The 21,466-nt window shown below is 53.7% G+C and overlaps 1 protein-coding gene across 1 annotated transcript in view; it reads right to left on the reverse strand.

Moving 5' to 3' along the window:
• Window positions 1-10,906: 10,906 nt before the first annotated feature.
• Window positions 10,907-21,466, reverse strand: part of CUX1 (cut like homeobox 1) — a 264,508-nt gene continuing 253,948 nt past the window's right edge. The window contains exons 17-23 of the mRNA XM_030462583.1: window positions 20,764-20,876; window positions 20,148-20,264; window positions 17,779-17,862; window positions 17,332-17,388; window positions 15,314-15,394; window positions 13,032-13,096; window positions 10,907-12,568 (exon numbers count right to left, since the gene is read on the reverse strand). Of these exons, the coding sequence (XP_030318443.1) occupies window positions 12,508-12,568; window positions 13,032-13,096; window positions 15,314-15,394; window positions 17,332-17,388; window positions 17,779-17,862; window positions 20,148-20,264; window positions 20,764-20,876 (578 nt within the window). The 3' untranslated portion in view covers window positions 10,907-12,507. The remainder of the gene's footprint in view (window positions 12,569-13,031; window positions 13,097-15,313; window positions 15,395-17,331; window positions 17,389-17,778; window positions 17,863-20,147; window positions 20,265-20,763; window positions 20,877-21,466) is intronic.

The following is a 21,466-nucleotide window of genomic DNA, read 5'->3' on the forward strand; positions in this document are numbered from 1 at the left end:
TGGTTTTGGTGTTTTGGTGTTTAGGGAGCAACGTGAAGCACGGGGCAAGGAGGATTTGCACAAGTGCTAAGAGGCACGACCAGGGCATGGATTCTTGGCTTCTCTTCTTGCTTTCATCATCACTGGTTTTGTGAAGATTTTGGGTGAACACACATCCCCCCTCCTGCCTCTGGCCAGCCATGATTTCCCTTCCCAGGGGGGTTTTGAGGATGAATTTGTGCTCCCCAAGAAGCTGGAGCCCCCTGCTCAGAGCAGGTTCCCCTGGACAAACCACGTTCACCCATCTCCAGCAGCGGCTGATGTTGGGTTTCCTCTCCCCTCCCCTTCCCTGGCTTCTCCTCCCCAAAGCCTCTCTCCCATTCATATACATTTTTAAAGAAAATACACAATCAATAGGCTCTTAGGCTGAAATTTCATTAAGGGTTTCACTGCACTTCCTATCGATTGCCAGCAGGACTGGGAGCTGCACCTCCTGGCTCTGGGATCCCTGGCGGATGCAGCTGATTCCTTCCTGCACCTTGGGACCATTCCTGGTGGGAAAGGACACTCAAGGCAAGGACAACCCAGGCTTTCCAACCAGCATCACTGGCTGGGCAGAGGATCCAGCTGGTTCTGCTCACCCTCTGAGAGTTGCTGCTTGTTTCAGGATGTGTAAAACGTGGTTAGAAAGCCTGGCCCTGCATTAAACACCAGGTAACCTTGTGGGGCTGCAGTTGAAAAGAAACCCAGGGCTCCACGTGGAGAAACTCCCTTTTTGTAAGGCTGCTGGTGGGTCACTTGAAAAACCAAGCAAAAAATCCCAAGCTTCAAAAGAATTCGAGGACTAATCCTAGGTTGTTGCCTTGACCAAAGGAATTTACAACTGCCAAGGTGAAAGTTTAACTTCTCCCCCAACTTTTCTCAGCAGCCCCTGAGGAATCGTGACCAAAGAGCACCCATCCCCAGTCCAGGTCCCCAGATTATCTTTTTAAAGGTTTGTTTTTAAACCAAAGCCACAGGCTGTAAAATCTTGAGGAGTCCCATCCTGCAGCTGGTGGGAGCTCCTGTGGGTGGGGATGGGCTCAAACCCTTGGCCTCAGTTTCTGGTCAGGCTCATCCCCCTCCCATCATCACAGAGGTAGCACTGTCCCCCTCTGTCACTAAACCCTTTTCATAGGAAGCTGAACATATTGCCTGTAGAAACACAGCCTTACTGCTATGCTGAATGATTTAAAACTGGTGGTGAATAAACTGAGTATCTGCTCACTCCTGCCAACTCTCCTCACACCAGGACTCCCCAGGAGCTATTAGCTGCCTTCAAAAAGGAAAAATAAAAAAAAAAGGCTGGAAAAAAAAAAAAAAGGAGTGAAAAAAAAAAAAAAGGAGTGGAAAGGAAAGAGCACTGGGGGGGCTGTTGGCACCTGAAGTGCCCTTGAAACCCTGGACCTGGAGCATCTCTTGGCAGTGTGCACTCTGCCACCCCCCAAAGCTGCTTACTTATAATTTCACCTCCTCCATCCACACCATGTCCTGGGGCAGACAAGGTCTTCCAAGGAGTGAGGATGCTCTTGTAGCTTTTCTTACAAAATCTCAATGTGGTGCCACAAAAACCCAGTGCTGGAGGGAAGAAGGGTGGAGCCTTTTGCCCAGCATCCCTGAAGAAAACCCTGGGAAAGGAGGGAGGAGATCTATGACCTTTGGTGGCCTTAGTGCCCAGCTGTGAATCTGTGTTCTTGAAGCCATTTTGTGGCACAGGGCCAATGAAAAACCTGGTGCATATGTGAGCTGTCAGCTGGGCAGATCTGCCCTGGGCTTCTCCTGCGTTGTCACAGCTGTAAATTGTCCAGGAAATCTCTAATGAGATGTAAGGGAAGGATTTACTGAAGGAATATGTCACAGGCATGAAAGGGGAAAAGAGAGGAAATCAGGAGAAATAGAGGTTTGGCTTTGTATTTATCTGTGCAGGAGAAATTGCTTTAACATGTCCTTTGGGGTGTTAGGGATGGCAAGCAGTCAGTGAGAGCCCTGCTGCAGGGCTGCTGGAGCCTTCTCCTGGGGATTGCTCTGATGTGAAGAGCTTGATGTGCAAATTCCCTTTTCCTCCTCAAACCCCGACTCAGGCCTCACCTGCAAGAAGGTGAAAAGCCCTTTCCTTTCACAAAATCATAGAATTGTATTTGCTGGAAAAGACCTTTCAGATAGATCATCCAGTCCAACCATCTACCCAGCACTGCCAAGGACACTCCTGAACCATATCCCTCAGCACCACATCTACACTGCTTTTGGATCTTTCCATAGTATTTTGGCATGAAGATAGCAGCTAAAAAGTCCTCTGCACACAAAGCTTTTCATTCCTTCACTGCCCAGGGTACCTGCGATGCCCTCCCAAGATGATCCAAGATGGACAAGCCCAACCACAGACCTAAAAATGCCCCCTAGGGAGGATGTCCCAACAGGAGGACATACAAAGAGGACCAAACCCCATCCTCCAGATGGCTGATGGTGTTTGGAGTTGGAAAGCATTCCCTGCCTGGAGGAGCCTTGCTGGAAAGCAGCTTGCAGCACCCAGGATTCATCCTGTGCCCTTCTCATGTAAGTACAGCCTGTCCTCTGCCATATCCCAGCTCCCCTGCACTTCAAACATCTCTTTAGGATCATGTCCAGGGGTCTCCCAGTGTTGGACCCAGCTGGAAAGAGAGTAATATTTGTGGTTGGTGAGTGGGGAAGGAGTGCAATCACCCAAAAACATTGCCAAGCAAAGCTGGGGTTTGGGGCTTGACCTTTCTGCATCCCTGATGGTGCTGGGAGTAGCATTAGGAGCAAAGAGGGAATGTCCAGCTCAGTGTCAGCAGCCACAGCTCAAGATTTCCCACCTTAGGGTGTTTTGTCCTGCCTGATCTTGGACCTTCCAGGATGGTGTTTCCTCTGTGGCATCCTGAGTGTCACTCACCAGGGGGCTGGGCAGAAGGAAGCCAGGGAAGCTGCAGAAGCTCAGTGTGGCTGCTGCTCCCCCTCCTCCTCCCAATGCAAATGACAAGTGATGCTTTTTTGGTGCTAGAACTTCCCCCAGCACCCACCAGTGGGGTGGCAGGTGGAGAGCTCACCAAGCGTGCAAGAGGTGCCAGGCAGATGCAGAGCCCTGTGTTGGGCCAAGCACCCTGATGCCAGTCAGGGGACACACACTGGTGTCCCACCTGGGGCTGCAGAGCTGAAACCTGAGGAAAAAAGCCCAAAAATCCCAGTGTGGTTGCTCCTGCCTTCTCTCACCCAAGGGTTCTGCTCCTCGTGGCCCCTGGCTATGTCCCTCCTTGGGGGACAGACACCTTCTGCACTTGCTCTTCCAAACTGCCTCCCATTTCTGCCAGAGAAAGGTCAGAGGATCTTTTACCTGCTCTCAGCTGGTCTCTCAAATATCCCCTTGCTTGGTGCTGTTCTGCTCTGCTGGGGCTGTGCTTGAACACCAGGGGCAGAGGTTTTTTTGGTATAAGCAGCAGCCACAGGGGGAAAAAGTCTTCAGAAAGCCTTCCCACACATCCTCCATGGCTGTGTTGCCCTGGCCAGGGGTTTTCCCAGATGTGAAGTTCTCCTCACTGCATCACACTTCAGTCACCTCCTGCACTTCCATCTCTTTGGTGGCCTCTGCTTGGGGACCTCTTCTTGCTGGTCCTGCCCCACAGCCAGGCTGATGGAGATGTTCACCCCAAGGCCCATGGGTGCAGCTCTCCCACAGGGTCTGTCCGAGGTTGGATCCTTCCCCCTTTTCTCTCCAGGGCCATCACACTGCCTCAGGCTCTCTTGGTGCCCCTGCTCCAGGCTCCCATTTATCCCAGCTGCTCCCTGCCCTCTGCTGGGAGCCAAATCCCTTGAGATTTCAGGCACACAGAAAGAGCTTTCACCTTTCTTGCTTGCCAACACTCCTGCTACACCAGCTCCTCGTGCCCAATGACGGAGGGAGAGGAAACCACCCTGCCCCTGCCAGGATCTTTGGCATGGAGCATCCTCTCCCTGGCATTTCCCTCTGTGCTGCTCCAAGAAGCTCTCACACTGGGGCTTCTCAGGGTTTTGCCTTTCCTACAGGCTGGAGAATGCCCTTCTAGCAACCTTGGTTCTGAAGCAGTCCCACTCTGCCTGGGCTGGTCCTGGTGTTCTTGTAGTGCCAAGCTCTCCCTGCAGCAGCTCAATGTATGCATGCAAAAAAACTCCAAAAAACAGAAAAACACCAAAACCCAACAAAACAATAACTAACCAACCAACCAACCAACCAAAACCATTAAATATTAAAGGCAAAACCATCTCAGCAGCACTGAGAGATGGTAACTCCAAAATCTCAACCTTCTCTTGGCTTTTTTCCAGCTTTTTACCATCCCACAGGGAGCCGAGGTGAGGTGTGTGTGAGCAGCAAGTGCCTCCCCAGGAATTCCCAAAGTGAAGGCAGGAGGCTCCCAGCAGCCACCAGGAAATTCCTAAACCCTGTGAGGCTGCAGGGAACTGCGTGCAGAAGAGAACTGGGAAAAATCCCTGGGAAAGCCCAGTTCTGAGCCAGGGCACTGGAAGGTGAAGGCAGCAGAGTGTGTCCCCACGCTGGAGCAGGAGGGGCCCCATCCTGCCCCTCCCTGGGAGATGCATTGATTGCTGTGCAGTCCCAGCAGCTCCTGGGGATGGTGTCAGGGTCCTTCCAGGGGAACCCCAGGGGGTTGGCACACCCTAAGGTGCTGCTTCTCCTCTGCAGGGGCACCCACTGGCACCCCCACCTCATGCACCTGCAGAGGGGACAGGGTTTGCAGAGCAGTTTGAAGGCAACGACCCCTTTCCTGGCTGCTGAGGAGGATCAAAGCCTTTTGGGGACATCAGTGGGACCATTCCTATGGGGCCAGCCCAGAACCTCCCTCTGTGCTCAACACCTCTCCAGTGCCTTTAAACCAAGATGATTATTATAAATAAATAAATAATTGCCACTATTCTTTACAGAGCATCTTTTTCCCAGGAGACCCTCACGGGGGGGTGGGGGACGGGAATGGGAGATTCCAGGGACCCCGCTGTGGCCGGGACCTGCAGGTTCAACCTCCCACCTCCCCGAACATCTCGCTGCGGCATCTCCCCCCGGGCAGGGCAGGCAGCAGCACCGAGAGCCCGGCTCAGCCTGGACCAGCGTTTCCATAGCGACGGGAACCCGAAAGGCCCCAGATCCTGGGTGTTCGAGGCAAGGATTTAGGGGGGAGGAGGAGTTTGCCGAGAGGGTTATTCGGGAGCTCTGCGCTGCATCCAGTTTGTGTTCCCATCCCCGGTCACCCCTGGGATGGTTCCACATCACCCCCACTCCCACCTCGTGTCTCCTCCTCCCTCAATATCCCACTGGGTGGGTCGCAAGCTACCGGCCCGGCCCGACCCGGCCCAGGGGAGCACAGCCAAGAACCTGCGGGGAGGGAGGGATGGATGGAGAAAGGGAGGGATGGAGAAAGGGAGGGAGGGAGGGAGAAAGGGAGGGAGGGAGAGAGGGAGGGAGAAAGGGAGGGAGAGAGGGAGGGAGAGAGGGAGGGAGAGAGGGAGGGAGAGAGGGAGGGAGAGAGGGAGGGAGAGGGGAGAGAGGGGGAGAGAGGGGGAGAGAGGGGGAGAGAGGGGGAGAGGGGGGAGAGGGGGGGAGAGGGGGGGAGAGGGGGGAGAGGGGGGAGAGGGGGGGAGAGGGGGGGAGAGGGGGAGAGGGGGGAGAGGGGGGAGGGGGGGGAGAGGGGGAGAGGGGGGGAGGGGGGGGGGGGGAGGGGGGGGGAGGGGGGAGGGGGGGGAGGGGGAGGGGGGAGAGGGGAGAGGGGAGAGGGGAGAGGGGAGAGAGGGGAGAGAGGGGAGAGAGGGGAGAGAGGGGAGAGAGGGGAGAGAGGGAGAGAGGGGAGAGAGGGAGAGAGGGGAGAGAGGGGAGAGAGGGGAGAGAGGGGAGAGAGGGGAGAGAGGGGAGAGAAGGAGGGAGAGAAGGAGGGAGAGAAGGAGGGAGAGAAGGAGGGAGAGAAGGAGGGAGAGAAGGAGGGAGAGAAGGAGGGAGAGAAGGAGGGAGAGAAGGAGGGAGAGAAGGAGGGAGAGAAGGAGGGAGAGAAGGAGGGAGAGAAGGAGGGAGAGAAGGAGGGAGAGAAGGAGGGAGAGAAGGAGGGAGAGAAGGAGGGAGAGAAGGAGGGAGAGAAGGAGGGAGAGAAGGAGGGAGAGAAGGAGGGAGAGAAGGAGGGAGAGAAGGAGGGAGAGAAGGAGGGAGAGAAGGAGGGAGAGAAGGAGGGAGAGAAGGAGGGAGAGAAGGAGGGAGAGAAGGAGGGAGAGAAGGAGGGAGAGAAGGAGGAGAGAAGGAGGGAGAGAAGGAGGGAGAGAAGGAGGGAGAGAAGGAGGGAGAGAAGGAGGGAGAGAAGGAGGGAGAAAAGGAGGGAGAAAAGGAGGGAGAAAAGGAGGGAGAAAAGGAGGGAGAAAAGGAGGGAGAAAAGGAGGGAGAGAAGGAGGGAGAGAAGGAGGGAGAGAAGGAGGGAGAGAAGGAGGGAGAGAAGGAGGGAGAAAAGGAGGGGGAAAAGGAGGGGGAAAAGGAGGGAGAAAAGGAGGGAGAAAAGGAGGGAGAAAAGGAGGGAGAAAAGGAGGGAGGGAGAAAAGGAGGGAGGGAGAAAGGGAGGGAGGGAGAAAGGGAGGGAGGGAGAAAGGGAGGGAGGGAGAAAGGGAGGGAGGGAGAAAGGGAGGGAGGGAGAAAGAGAGGGAGGGAGAAAGAGAGGGAGGGAGAAAGGGAGGGAGGGGAGAAAGGGAGGGAGGGAGAAAGGGAGGGAGGGAGAAAGGAGGGAGGGAGGGAGAAAGAGAGGGAGGGAGAAAGAGAGGGAGGGAGAAAGAGAGGGAGGGAGAAAGAGAGGGAGGGAGAAAGAGAGGGAGGGAGGGAGAAAAGGGAGGGAGGGAGAAAGGGAGGGAGGGAGAAAGGGAGGGAGGGAGAAAGGGAGGGAGGGAGAAAGGGAGGAGGGAGGGAGAAAGGAAGGAAGGAGAAAAGGAAGGAGGGAGGTGGGTGGGAGGGTCCTTTCCGCCCCCTCCCTGGTTATTTTTGGCCACGGCCCCCGCCCCGCTGCCGGTGGGGAGGGTTATTTTAGGCAAGAGGAGAAGGCAGGGGAGGTCGTGCTGGGGCTGCGGTGCTGCCTTCGGCCCCGGCCCCGCTTCTTGCGGGGGTGGGAGGAGGGGAAAGGCGGGCCAGGGAAAGCTGCACAAGGGAGGGTGAAACAGGGGAGGACACCGGGACTCCAAAACCTCCTTGTGCCATCCCCAGGAAGGCAGGGCTGGGAAACGAAAGGCTGGGGGTTGACTGAGCCCCCAGCATGGGAGCAGGGAATCCCTGGGGAGGGTCCTGCCACTGCCCCTTTTGGCATTCCCGGTGCCCAGCACAGGCACAGCCTTTCCACCCCATGCACCTTGTTTGCTTTTTCCTGCCTTAATGAGGACAGATTTTTTTTTTTTTTTGGAGGGGTTGGGGGTGGGCAGCGAGATAAATATTTTTTCCACTTCCTCTCCGAGCTGGAAAAGCCTGTGAGGCTCATCTCCAGGGAGACTCTGTAAATAAGGTGGAGGGAGGGGGTTCCATATGCTGCACCAGCTTTCGGCCCCGGCTTGCTGTCAGATGTCTAACACAACAGGAAGCAATAAAACAGTTATTACCAGCCAGCACCTTCCACCAGGGCCATGCAGACAAGTTTCCCTTCACCTGTGCCCCCCTTGCCCAAAACCCAGCTCAATAACCAGGCTCCCCTATTACCGGGGTTGTCACTGCTCCCATGTTATTAGGGCTCAGAGCAGAGATGCTCTGCCCCAGCAGCTCATGGTACCACCCCACAGCTGCAATTTTGGCATCAAATGACCCCTGCCATGTGTCCCACATCCCTCTGATGTCACCTTTCCCATGGGTCAGGGTGTTCCAGTTGGGAATAGCCAGGTAAGAAGAACAGCATGGCAAAGGCACCCTGGCCAAGCATTCAAACCTTACTGGTGTTTTTAAAACCCATTTAAACCAGCAGCCTCAGCTGCTCCATTGATCAGGAAAGAAGTGAGAGGGACCCCAGACTGTGAAGCCTCAGTGCCCCCCCCCATGCCCTTGGCCAATGATTCCTGCAGTGTGGCCATAAACCCCATCTGAACCACTCCATGTCTTTGAGACACACATTCACCTCTGATTCTTTAAAAAGTACCAAGCACTGGAGAACCACCACCACCATTTCCTTGCCTGCTTACAGCACCTGATTAGAAACACCCTTTCAAAAATAAACACAAATCGATCCCCATGGCCAGACAGCCAAACCCCTCCTGGTTTATTCCCATTTTACCCCACACAGGCTGTGTCCACCCCGTCTCCACGGTCCCTAGGAGCTGTTTTCCTGGGTACACCCTGAACTTCCAATCCCCCCCAGCAGGAGCATCCCCAGCTGCTTTTCTCCCGGGGGTTTGGGTTTCTCCAGCTCCTTTCCTGCCGGCCCGGGAGTCTCCCTCGCATCCTGCACTCCAGGCTCTGGCTCCGCATCCTTCAGCCCCTCTCAAAGCCAAGATCGATCACCAGCTTTTCCGTTTGCGTTTGCAGGGACAAACACGGGCGCTGGGAGCGGCTCTGGACACTCACTCGTTGCCTGCAGACACCGGAGCAGAGAGGGACGAGGCGTCCAGCTGGAGACCTTTAAAAAAAATCGCATTATTACTATTTATTCTTTTTAATAGCACCGCAATGATTGCTGCTGAAGCACCCCCCGCAAAGGCACGGACACGCACTCCATGGAGCATCCCAGATCCCCCGCATGGAGATGGATGGAGCGAGGCTCCTGCTGGATCGGGCCCCTCGCCCAGGGGCGAGCTGGGTGGGGGCTGCAGTCAGCAATCAGGACAGATTGGCCCCATCCTGGCAGTGATTTCTCTCCCGTCTCCTCTGCCCGGGGCAAAACCTGAACTTGTGACCCAGATGTGAGCAGCCCATTATCTCATTAACCAGCCCGGCTCCCCGAGGAGCCTTTTAGAACCATACAGCCCTCTCCCACACCCCAAAGTTCAGCCTGGCCCCCTGAGATAGGATGGAAGCTTTGCAGGTTAAATAGATAAAAAAAGCGCAGGTTTTCCCTCTAATTGTTTTCCTGAATATCTGTCGATACTAATTACAATTGTTTCCCATAATCAAATTTAAACCAGCAAGGGAGAGCAAAGGGGTCACAGAAATTCCTCTTTTATTTTTTTTCTTTCCCCCCCTCCCCCCCTCCCGAGTCACTCAGGGGTAAAAGAGACTTTCAAATCAAATAAAAAAAAAATAAAAATCCACTCTTGTCTCTCTTCCCTGCCTCTTAAAAAAAAATAGCAGGGACCTGGCAAGTGCCAGGCTGCAGGGTGCTATGGGGCTGCCAAAAAAGGAGGCTCAGGGTGAGTGCAGGGGTGTGGGTCTATAGGGGTGTGCATGGAGAGGGGTTGGGGTCTCAGCTTCCTTCAGCTGCCCTGCTGCTTCCTTTTGGGATGGAAGGGGCTTTGGGCACAGGGATGCTCTGCTCTGCCTTGCCCTTCCCCATCAAGCTTAACTGGGGGGTACTGGGCAGCGCTGGGGGTGCTGGAGGAGACATCTCCCACTCCCCATCCGCACCCACCCAAGCACAGGGCGTCTTCCCAAATTGCAGATTTTTTTTTTTTTTTTTTTTTTTTTTTTGTTTCATGCTACACACGAGCATCTCCCCAGCTGCTCCAGTGCCCTGCCCAGGGGGGGGTGAGGCTTTCCCTGGAGCTTTGCCATCCCCCAGCTCTGCCCCAGCCCTTTGCCTCCAGCACCTCTTTAGAAAGCAGCTCCGAAACTTGGCTGAAGCTCTGGGCAAGCTCTGACCCGGGAGCTTTCCCCGGCCGGGGCTTTCCCTGCCTCGGGTCAGAAGGTTTTGGCAGCTGAAGTCAGACTCGTTGAGTCCTCAGGACAGCTGAAATGTCCCTGCAATCGGCAGGGCTGAGAGCGACAAGTGGTGTGACACCGAGCTCTGCTGGTATTCACCCTGATGTCCCGGGTGAGGGATGTCCCGGGTGAGGGATGTCCTGGGTGAGGGATGTCCCTTTCCAGTGCCAGGGAAAGGCAGACACAAGTCCCTGTTGCTGGAACCTAAGAAACAGATTAGAAGAGAAAACACCACTCCACATCCACCTCCACCTTCCCCAAGATGAATTTAGGGCCAAACACCTCAATTTGTCCTTTTTTAATCTTTTTTTTTGGTGTGGAACCAGGCAACAGCTCTGCCTGAGGGATGAAGCTCCAGGGTCAGGGCTCCAGCAAAGCCTGGGATTCCTGGGGGTCTCCAAAACCTCTGGCACAATGCTCTGCCCTGCAGCCCCTCCTGGTGTTCTGGGGTTCACCCCAGCCCCCCTCATCCTTCCTGGGCTGGGCAGAGGGGAACCTTGGCCAAAACATGAGGGCAGAGCCTGCAAAACAGCCCATTCCCACCAGGCTGGGGCTGCTGGGGTCTGCAGGGCTGGAAAAAGCAAGAAAAAAGGAGGATGAGGCAGGGGGGATCATGCAGCCCCCTCCAAATTATCCAGGCAAATCTACACCATTCAACCTGGGTGCCTTCACCAACAGCTGCATGGGGATATAGAGAATATCTCAGGTTTTGGAGGCTGCCTGGGCTCAAGCCCCTCTGTTCTGTCATGGTCTGGTCCCTCCTTCAACAGGAGGATTTTACCTGGCCCTCAGGATGCTGGTGTTCACCAGGATGATGGCTCTGGCATGTGGGGACAGAGGTCCTCCCCTTCCTGGTGCTGTGAGACATCACTGCCTTTAGCTGCTGTAATGGGTTTCTAAAATTAGCTGCACACTCTGCCCTTGAACTCACACAGGGCATTTCTCAGTTGTTTCATATCAGAAGTAAAAATAAATAAATAAATAAAAAAGAAAGAAAAGAAAGGAAGCAAAGCACAAAAACAACCCACAACCCAGTCAATGCACGTCTAAGTTTATTTTATCACTTGTCCAGCAGAACTCAACATCTATTTTTAAGTCATTTATGAAGAGTACAAGTGTGAATAGCTGCAGAAGTTTTGCAATTCCAAGACACTGCATACAGCTTCTAAAAAAAGCAAATTTAACCTTCCCAACTGAGCCTCAACAAGCATCCCACCCTTCCCCACATCACTGAAAAAAACTCATCTCCTTCACAGCAAAAGTTGATCAGTTTAGGAAGAGGTCCCCAGTGTCACCCCCCCGTCCCTGGCACCTCACCCCATGGTACCTCCCTTCAGATGGGCTGGGTTTGCCCCACACTGAGTGGGACAGGTTGGTATCTCAGGGTTTATCCCTCCCTTCAATTTTTGAGTATTTTACATTCTGCTGTGGGCCACAGCTCCTATAAATAAACCTGGGCTGCCTGTGGCAGATGTGAAACCTGTCACTGCCTGCATGCTTTGTTAGTGGCCCTGGCTTCCCAGCAGCCTGAATGGGAACAGATCTGAATCTGCAATGAAATATTAACTGCAAATAACACTGTTCTCCTCTCTTCAGAGGGGAAGTTTAATTGAGGACCATGCTAACATCTTCCTGCACTGGGTGGTCACAATGAGCTGGGGCAGGAACAGGGGGTGCTGGGCCCTGTTCTTTTTAATCAGAGCCTCTCCTATCACCTCTTATCTCCCCAAATCAACCCAAATTAGCAGCCCAGTGTTCATCACCCAGCAAACCCACCACCAGCAATTGATTGGTTTGACTTATGGTTTCCTAAAGGGATCAGGATGTTGAGCAGATCAATTTCTAAGCAAGTAAAGCCCCATCTGAGGCAGCTGCTGCCCGGGGTCAGGGGAAGCTCTTGCACCCAGAAAGGCACCCAACCCCTGGGCAGAAACATCTCAGCAAGGAGTGGGTCTGGAGCATCCCTGTGAGCTCAGACTGCCCAGCAACACCTCCTGCCCACGAGATGTGAACGAGCTGAGGGCTCCAAGAACATCTCCTGGTGCCTTGCAGCCTGGGAGAAGGGGCTGTAGTAGGTCCTGAGAAACCCTTTCAGCTGGAGCACAGAGCTGAGCACCAGCTTCATTTGACCTGGGAGGCCAGGAGAAGGCAATGGTGTGGAAGAACCCTGTGGTCTTTTTTTGGGGGGCTGTTTTTTTACCTGCTGCTGTCTCACTCCCTGTGCCAGAGCCCAGCAGGACTGTTTGTTTTCCAACAATTCACTCAACCAGAGCAAAACAGGAATTCTCAAATGTCATGACACGTGAAAACGTAAGTTCAGGAGGTTGTTTTCCACCCCCCACCCCCAGCCACCACATTTCTGTCTGAATTTAGTTGGACTGGAAAGAGGATGGAAAGAGAGATTGCAGCTGAGTACCTCTCCTCTTGTATCTCCCAGGTATTTGGGGCTCCCTGGGATGGGTGAGAAGGCTGGAAAAACCATGTCCTGCAAACCCACTCCCTGTTAGTCGAGGCTTTTGGATTTCCTAGGGGAAGGGGGGGAATAAAGGAGGGGGAAATCTTTGTCTCCATCCTACGGAGCAGAAAGCGAAACGCTAGCGAAGCGGGGGGGGAGCTGCTGGGGTCACATCCAAACATCACTGCCACATGTTGCCTTCATCCCCATCCTTGTGGAACCTGTGGACGTGGTCAGCATACCTGGGGACAGAGCAGAGCCACAGTCACCTCACAGCATGGGACAAAGCACTTTGGCAGCACAGCAGGAGCTGCTTTGGTGCTGAGCACTTCTCCTGGATACTGGGTGCTGGATCACCTCATCTAGACATGGTTCCTACCTCAAAAGGTTGGACTAGATGACCCTTAAGGTCCCTTCCAGCCTGGCATTCTGTGATTCTATGATCACTGGCACCCAAGGGCAACTGGAGGGCCTGATCCCAGGCTCATGTATGGCTTTAGGAGACTTCCTCACTTCCTGCCCTGCTCCATGTGTTTTTTCACCCTCCACCTCCATTGCATGAAGGGTTTAAATCCCAATTAACTGCCCCTTTTTCCAGGACAGAGCTACACTGAGTGGTGGTGCCCAAAAGATCTGCCCCAAACCAGGGGGATCTCTGTCCCCCAACCCCAGGGCCAGGCTGACCCAGCCCACCCTGACACCCACTTCTTGGCACAGAAGGCAGCACAGTCCCTGCCCACGCTCTCACTCCAGGCTGTCTTGTAGAGCACCTGCAAAGGAAGAAATGATGTCAGCTCTGCTGTCCCCTGCCCAGCTCTGCCCACCCTTGCAGCAGCCTCTGTCACCATTGTGCCATCCCACCCCTGCCACCCCCTCCCTCTCATCTCTGCCATCCTATTCCTGTTATCCCATCCCTATTATCCCATCCCTGCCACCCCAGCTGTATTAGCCCAGCCCTGTTATTTCATCCCTACCATCCCATCCCTGTTATCCCATCCCTGCCACCCCAGCCCTATTAGCCCAGCCCTGTTATCACGGCCCTATTACCCCATCCCTGTTAACCCATCCCTATTATCCCATCCTTGTTAGCTCATCCCTATTATCCCACCCCTGACACCCCAGCCCTATTATCCCAGCCCTGTTAACCCATCCCCCTATTATCCCATCCCTGTTATCCCATCCCTATTATCCCATCCTTGTTAGCTCATCCCTATTATCCCATCCCTGCCACCCCAGCCCTATTAACCCAGCCCTGTTATCCCAGCCCTATTATCCCATCCCTGTTATCCCATCCCTATTTTCCCAGCCCTGTTAACCCATCCCCCTATTATCCCACCCTTGTTAGCTCATCCCTATTATCCCATCCCCACAACCACTGACAAGACTCTCTGCTGCAGGGTTTCCCCACAGTTTTTGTGCACCCAACCACCCTGATCACCACCCTGGCTTTTTCCCCTTGGTGTTCCCATCCTGCAGACACCCCACATGTGTTTCCAGGGGTGCCCTGGGGATGGTCAGGGTGACCTTTTTATTTTTGCCACCATCTGTGTGGTGCTTTGGGGCACACTGAAGGATGCTCCTGGCTGGGGATGTGTTTTTGGCACAGGCTTAAGGAAGGTCACAGGGTGGTTTGGCTCTTTTTTTCCTTTTGTGCCCCCAGGTTTCCATTTCAAAGCTTTGGTCCAAGGAGATGGGGAGGTTTGGAGAGAGGGAGAAGCCCTCCCAAGGGGTGTTAAAACCTTGGGGATGTTGAGCTGTTGTTATCCTGTCAGCAGGGAGATAGAAACACTCTTCTTTCACAACCATCCTTCCAGATTAGGGTTAAGTGAAATCACAGCTCCAGGTTCTCAGGGTGACAGCAAAGGAATTCTGTGGGGATGGAGCCCTGGTCTGGCCATTCCCATCAGACACACCCAGTCCAGGCAGCTCTGGGTGCTGGATTTCAGGCCCTCTTCAGGCCCTCTTCAGGCTTCAGCAAGATCATTCCAGCCTTGTAATATTTATGATTTTTCCTTTCTTTTTTTTTCTAGGTTAGGGCTTTAAAGTTTAATGATGTTTAACTTTGTATTTTCTTTTGCTCTTTTCCTCCCCAAAATAACTGCAAAGTTTGTTTTGCTTTGAGAAGGACAGGATAGAAATATTGTTCTGACTCGTCTTTCATCTTGTTTGATTGTTTAATTATTTATCAGTTTGGGTTGGTTGTTTTTTGGGTTTTTTTTTTTTAAATTACTTCCCCCTGAAATGATAAATAAACCTCCAGAAACTGTGCAAAGAAACAGGAGGAGTTTGCACCGCTCCTGACTCCCAGGGGATGGGGGCTGATTCAAGGCTCTATTCCTAACTTTTACTTCTTTCTTTCCCAATGTACAGCCTGGGAAATTTGAAAAAAAGAATAAATCAGAGCCAGAGAGCAAATAGGGACTGAGGGCAGAAAAAGTGCACCCAGCAAAGTGCAGAGCAGGAGCTTGTTCTTGGAGAGGCAGCAAATGTTGCTGAGCTCCAGCATAGGGGAGGATGAGGGATGTTCCCAGGAACAGGCAGGTGTATTTTCTGCCAAAATTTTCCTTAGCTATTAGCTCCACCATAATTAATCCAAACGTTGCTGCCTGAGGAGGGGAGTGTGCAGGGCTGGATCACCCAGGCCAATTTCCTAAACCACAGGAGAGCTCCCATCATGGTGGCATCAGGGCCCTGTGGCTGCTTCCTGCCATGCCATGAAAACACAGGCAATTCCCAGCTCCTGCCCATCCCAGGGTGGCCATTCCCATCCCAGGATATTTATTAGCATGTAGATGCCTCCACTGAACTGGGCTGCCCGTGCTCCCAGGCACCTCTGGAGCTGGAGCCTGCAATGCTCTTGCTTGGCATCGTGGCTTAAAAACCCCAAAAATCCCTCTTGGGAAGATGGGAGGATGGGAGGATGGGAGGATGGGATGCTCTTTGGCATTTGATTGGGGTGCCCACCCTCCCATGCCCCCTGTGCTTACCAGGAAGACCAGGCAGTGCAGGAAGAGGGTGTAGAAGAAGGCAATGGTCCGAGCTGTCTTGTTGGACAGGATGAGCCTCCCCTGCAGTTAGAGCAGAACAAAAAAATCCCATTTTAATGGGGGTGGGGGGGATGTCAGTGGACAGCAGCCCTCCCCATGCATGGACTCAGAAAGACCCTGGCTGAGAGTGGGTTTTTTTTGCCAGACCCTGTGTAAACACAGAGCTGAGGTGGGATGCTCTGCCACCCACCTGAGCCCCTCTCTGAGCATCTCCTCTCCTTCAAGGTGACAACCACAAGTGCATCCAGACTCACAGAACTGTGCTGGTTGGAGAAGGTCTTTAAGATCATCGTGGACAACCAGGAACCCAACTCTACCAGGTTGGGTTAGTCCAGGGCTAACCTGTATCCCAAAGCACCACCTGAGCTCTCAGCCCCAAACTGCACTGATCTGGGTAAATTAAGAGCTACAAACCTTGGGGTTCCCCCCACCAACTCTCCTTGGGGTGGGGTATCATTTTGAGGCCATCTTCATCCCAGCTTTCTCCACCAGCTCTGCCAGCCCTGATTCTGTGTCTTCCTGTGGCTCAGGGCTGCTCCAGAGAGAAACCCCAGCAGTAATTAAATCTCACATAATTTTAATTCACGAGCTGGAAGAACTCCTGATTTGCAGCATCCCCTGGCTGGCTCCTGGGCAGGGTGGCTGAGAGAAAGCTGTGACAACATTCTCCAGCCCTGCCCACACCCCAGCTCTGCTGTGGGACACCCAGAGTGACTCAGGGGACAATTTTTGCCCTTCTCTGGACACCCTTCAATCCCTCAATGTCCTTCTTGTGAGGGGCCCAAAACTGAACCCAGGATTGGAGGTGCTGCCTCAGCAGTGATGAGCAGAGGATGATGCTCCCTGCCCTGCTCCTGCTGGCCACACTATGGTTGCCACAAGCCATGTACACCCTCTGTCAGGCTGTAGTGATGGCTACAACCCCATATTTTGGGGAGCCAGCCAGACCCTGACAATCTCTGAGCCCTCCTGGCTCAGGACATTGAACCCCAATGAGAACCTTCCTGTCCATCCCTCCAGAAAAAGCCAAAGCCAGGAGTAACCCCAGCCTAGGAAAGGACCTATCCCACCTTCCTACACAGCAGCTTCTCATTCCTGCTGTAAAAGCTGAGGATTCCTTATGGACACAAGCACATTCCTCCAACCACCACGTGGGCTTCCCCGAGCTGACATTAAAACCCACAGATCTCCCACCAAACCAACCCTGGGCTGAAATCTTCTTTGCTATTCACAGCCATGGAGGCTGCTGGAACAAACAAGATTATGTTCTTAAATATTCCCAAGGAATAACTCCCCTAAGTCAGGTTTTTGGGTTTTTTTTGTAAATGCTTTTCATTAATTCTCCATGGTGCTGGCACACCACCCGATCCATATTCATGTTGGCATTTCCTTGGGTTTTATGCAAATGACAACTTTGCCTTTATTACAAGATATTTCTGTATTCTCTGGCTGTTGGAGACCAAGCCCTCCCACGTTAACCTCTGCTGTGCTGGTTAGCCAGGGGTTAACTCAACCAGATTCAATGTCACAGATTCAAATATGTTCCCAATAACCCCATTTTTAGCTCAGCAAGCAGCATTCACCCCTAAGATGTATCAGCAGCAGCCCTCCTGCCACACAGCTCAGGAGAGGACCCTCTGCTGCTAAGGACACCAGCAGCTCCCTGATATTTTACCCAATGCTTTGTTGGTTAATTTTTTTTTTAAGGAAAAAACCAGAGCAGGACGGGGCAGAATATGGAGAGAAGTTTGGTGGATAATATGATAAGAAACCCCTGTGTGATGCCAGGATGCCTGAGGATGCCAGGCTGGGTCCCCAGAGCAGGACTCCTTGAACTCCAACTCTGTGGGCTCACAGGGTCCTTGGGACCCCAATGTGTCCCCAGCATGGTCTGCTCCCTGCCTGGGGCAGCAGGGATGGGATCTGCCCCCCACCCAGGACCAAGCCCACTCACTCACCATCCCCAGGGTGGCTTTATCCCAGGGGCTCAGGCTCAGGTACTTCCTCTGTCGTTCCTGCCAGTAAATGGTACAAAAAGCTGAATTTGAGGCTCCAAGGGCTGATTTAGGGTTTGCAAATGAGGGAGATGCCCCCATCCCCCCCCTCCCACAGCCTGTACAGTGGCTTTTTTTTTTTTTTTTAATTTTTCACTGAAGTGAGTGGCATTGGAGTGTGGTTTATACTTCTGGAGTGCTGCCCCTGGATTTTCTTTAGGTGACAAAATCATTTCCCTGAGGGCTTCCATTCCCTTCACCACCCCTGGGCCACAAGAAGGGACCAAACCCCACGCAGGGAGCTTCTGCTCTCCTGACACTGGACAGAGCCCTTGGGAGACGAGGATCCCGTGGCTGAAGGAAGGGCTGAAGGGGAGGGAGGATGCCGGGGGGGGTTTCCATTTTCCATACCTTCCTGCTGAAGGAGGAGAAAGGGTCCAAGCGCTCCTCGTACTGGGAGGAGTAGCGCTGCTCCGTGTCGTCCCTGCTGCCACCCTGCGGGAGCACAGGAGGGGACAGAGAGAATGGGTGATGGAGGAGCTGTGTCTTCCCCTGACCCCCCGGGTGTAAAGGGTGTAAGGACACCCAGCACAGGGCCAGAGAACCCCCCTGGAGATGCTCATCTGAAAGAAAAGACACCCCCCCAAAAAAGGATGGAGCAGCACAAGCTGAGAGCTGAGCCACATTGGCTGACACTGTCTGACCCCTTCAAAAAGGAGAAGCATTTAATAGAGGCTGTTTCATCAAGTCCTTTCTTCTTCCATAGAGATTCCACTGTTTTTTTGCCCTTTCCATGGAATAAGTCACCTAGAAACAGACAGGCTAGGGCAAATCCTGAATTCCCAGCAGGGCAGACTGGTTTGGGTTGGAAAAGACCTTAAAGATCATCCAGTCCCAACCCTCCTGCCATGGGCAAGGCCACTTCCCACTAGACCAGCTCATTCCACGCCCCATCCAACCTGGCCTGGGACACTTCCAGGGATGGAGCATCTTTTGCTGCTAGGCCTGGCAAAGAGGGAGACAGCAGCTTAAGAGGGGGAAACAATTGTTCAAACATAGAGGTGCTATTAGCTGGGCAAAGGGCAAGGAAAACGAAGGAAACTCCTTGACAGAAGTGTAAGATTCAGGTCCTGGGTTTTAAACTCCTCCCAGGACAAGAGGTTCCTCTCATGCTGTGCCTGTGAGTCCTGAGGATGCTGGTGCTGCACATCCCTGCTCCCCTTTTCCTCAGGGCTACCTCTGCAGGGTGCAAGAACTGCAGACTCCACATCATTCCTACCCAAACCCAGCCTGGAAATGGCACCAGGCATGATCTGGTGTGAGGCTCAGCTCCCAGCCCCATGGCCTGACACCCAGGAGACCAGCACTGTGCCTTCTGCAGCTCTGCAAGTGACACCAACATCCATCCAAGTCTTCCTAACCCCATTCCTACATCCTGCTGGTTGTCCAGGCTGCCTGGTGCTTGGGTTTTCCCAGGAGCAAATCCCACCAAGCACCCAAAGAACCCTTCAGCAAACCCCCTGGACGCCCCACCACAACCCACGGGGCCTCCAGCAGGCAGGAGCCAGCCAGGAACCCAGCTCCCAATTTAGGGGTGATGAATTCCCTCCAGCCTGGCCTTATTGAAGGATCTTTGCTGATTATTTTTAACCTGTCACATGCCTGATTTGGAGGCCAATTACGCAATTCCCCTCCCACCCTCCACCCCCCAATCCCAACCCCGTGCTGCTGCCTCCAAGGTTTTTGCTCTTCTAGATCATGCCCATGGCATGCAGGGGGTGCCTGGTGGCAGCAGATAAATGTGGGGATGATCTTTAGAGGGACAAATGGGCAGAAATGTCATGAGGGAGGGCAGGGGGGGGGCTGCCCCAGTGTCATCACTGGGACATAAATAAAGGACCCAAATAAGGTCCTTCAAGGCTGGTAGGAGTTTCCCCATCTCCAGTTAAATATCCATCAATGGGATGGACTGAGTCCAAGCAGCAGGCTCAGGGGAGGGTGGGCAGGCAGGCACAGGCACAGTGAGGAGAGAGTTTGAACCCATGTCCCACCCTGCTTATTGTCACTTTTGCAGCTGTAAGGAAAGCCTGAGGTCATGGGAGCCCAGCTCTGACTGGGGATGTGGTTGCCTTTGAAAAGTCCTCAGGTCCAGCAGCCTAACCCCATGGATGAGGGATTTCAAGGGATGAAACCCCCCAAGGAACAGGGCAGAAGCAGAACAGGTTGCCCCCTACTCCCTAGCCTCCTGCTGGTATTACTGGGATGCTTTAGGGCTGGGTTCTGTTCTTTTGAGAAAAGGCTTTGGCTGCCCAGGACAGCAAGAAGCTGAGCAGCTCTCTCTGCTGGCAACACGAAATTCCAGGCAGTGAAGAACAAACCTATAGGTTTGACAGGATGAATTTTCTCAGCCTCTCACTGCAGGGATTTATTGCAGGAGGTCTCAGTTTAACTGCTTCCTACCTGGTCAGGTAGCATCCAGGACTTGACTGCTGGAGAGGTTTCTAGCAGCTCTTTTGAGATTCCCACATCAAAGATGTCAGACATGCTTTGGCACAGTTAGAAACATCCTTCCCAGCAGAGGGGCTGGGTCCCTGCTCCTCTAGGCACAGCTCTGTACCCTTCTTCACCCCAAACATCTCCCATTCCCCAGGCAAGATGCATGTGGGTAACCTGCAATTTCCCCGATGCTCTGGGACACGGGGGGAGGAGGGTGACAGCCAATGCCTGGGGTTTGTCCCCCCCCTTGTGACCCCAGGATGGAGAGCCACCCATCCACTCACCCGGCCAGGGTAGCTCTGCAGGAATTTGATCTTCTCATAGAGTTTGATGTTGTCAGCTCTCAGGCTGTCCAGCTCACTCTGCAGTGCATGCACCGTGTGCTGCATCATGCGGTTCTCCTGCATGGGGAGGGAGTGGGGGGAAGCAAGGGGTGGGAGGTAGAAGGGGAGGTGATTTGGTGATTTGGTGCAGCCAAACCAGGGCTCTGTCCCCACTCAATAATTCAGATCCTTCCCCCCACACCTCCTCCAGCTTTGAATTAAAATTGCTCCCCAGTTAAAACTCTCCTAGCCAAGGTGGCTTTGGGCTGAGACCTCTACAGGAGGAGTAAAGCCAACCTGCACTTCAACTTGTTGGGTTTTTACCCCAAAACACATTCCCTGTGTGTTTTTTTCCTACAGCATCCCCAACACCATGCCAGATGGCCAAGCACACCTGCCAGGTGACAGGGACACTGATGGACCAAGCAAGGCTTTGGTCCTGCAAAGAGCAGAGTGTGGTTTTCTTTGCTTGCCCTGGTGCTGCCTGCCTTGTGCTGACAAAAAACTCCCCAGAGGTCATCAGAGAAGCCACCTCCAGCCTGCAGATCTTGCAGCCCCTCCTGCCCACCCAACATACCCCCTCCAGCTCCTGGTTCCTGGCTCGGAAGCGTTCCCTCTGGCTGGAGATGATGGAGAGGAGGGAATCCACCTGTCCCTCGGGGAAGGAAGTGCCAGGGGATGGGGGGTGACCTGCAGACAAGGTTTGGCATGAGACACAATCTGGCAGATGCCCACCATCCCCCCACCATCCCCCCTGGGGCAAGCAGGGTTTGCTCAGGGTTCTCCCTGGGGGACCTTGTGGGCACCTGGGGAGACAACTGAGCTGTTCCATGGACTATTCTAGTTTATTGTTTGGTTGGTTTTGGGTTTTTTTTTTTTGAGTTTTACGCTGGGAATGGCCAGGTTCACTCCCCAGGGACACCAAACCACGTTATTTAGAGCCAACATTTGGTGCTTCCCAAAGTAGCCCTAAGAAAAGAGCCAGTGGCACAACCCAGCCCCTCCACCCCAGGGACTCTCCTTTCCCCATCCCCTCCTTACAAAACAGCCACCCCCATTTTGTTCTTTCTCCTCTTTCAGCCACCCCAGCAAAGCAGAGGTTGCTCACCCCTGCCACTGCCATGCCCAGCAGCCCCATTTTGGGGTGCCCATCACGATGGGGCTCTGCTGGTGCCATCCCCCCCTGCTCTGCCTTCCCAGCCCCGGGAAGCATCCGTGGCCAAGGAGAAACCTGTCCCTGAGGCTGTGACCCAACCAGCAGCACAGAGGAGCAGGATGGG

Source organism: Calypte anna, chromosome 19 (genome assembly GCF_003957555.1).
Source record: "Calypte anna isolate BGI_N300 chromosome 19, bCalAnn1_v1.p, whole genome shotgun sequence".
In the NCBI taxonomy this organism is placed as follows: Eukaryota; Metazoa; Chordata; class Aves; order Apodiformes; family Trochilidae; genus Calypte; species Calypte anna.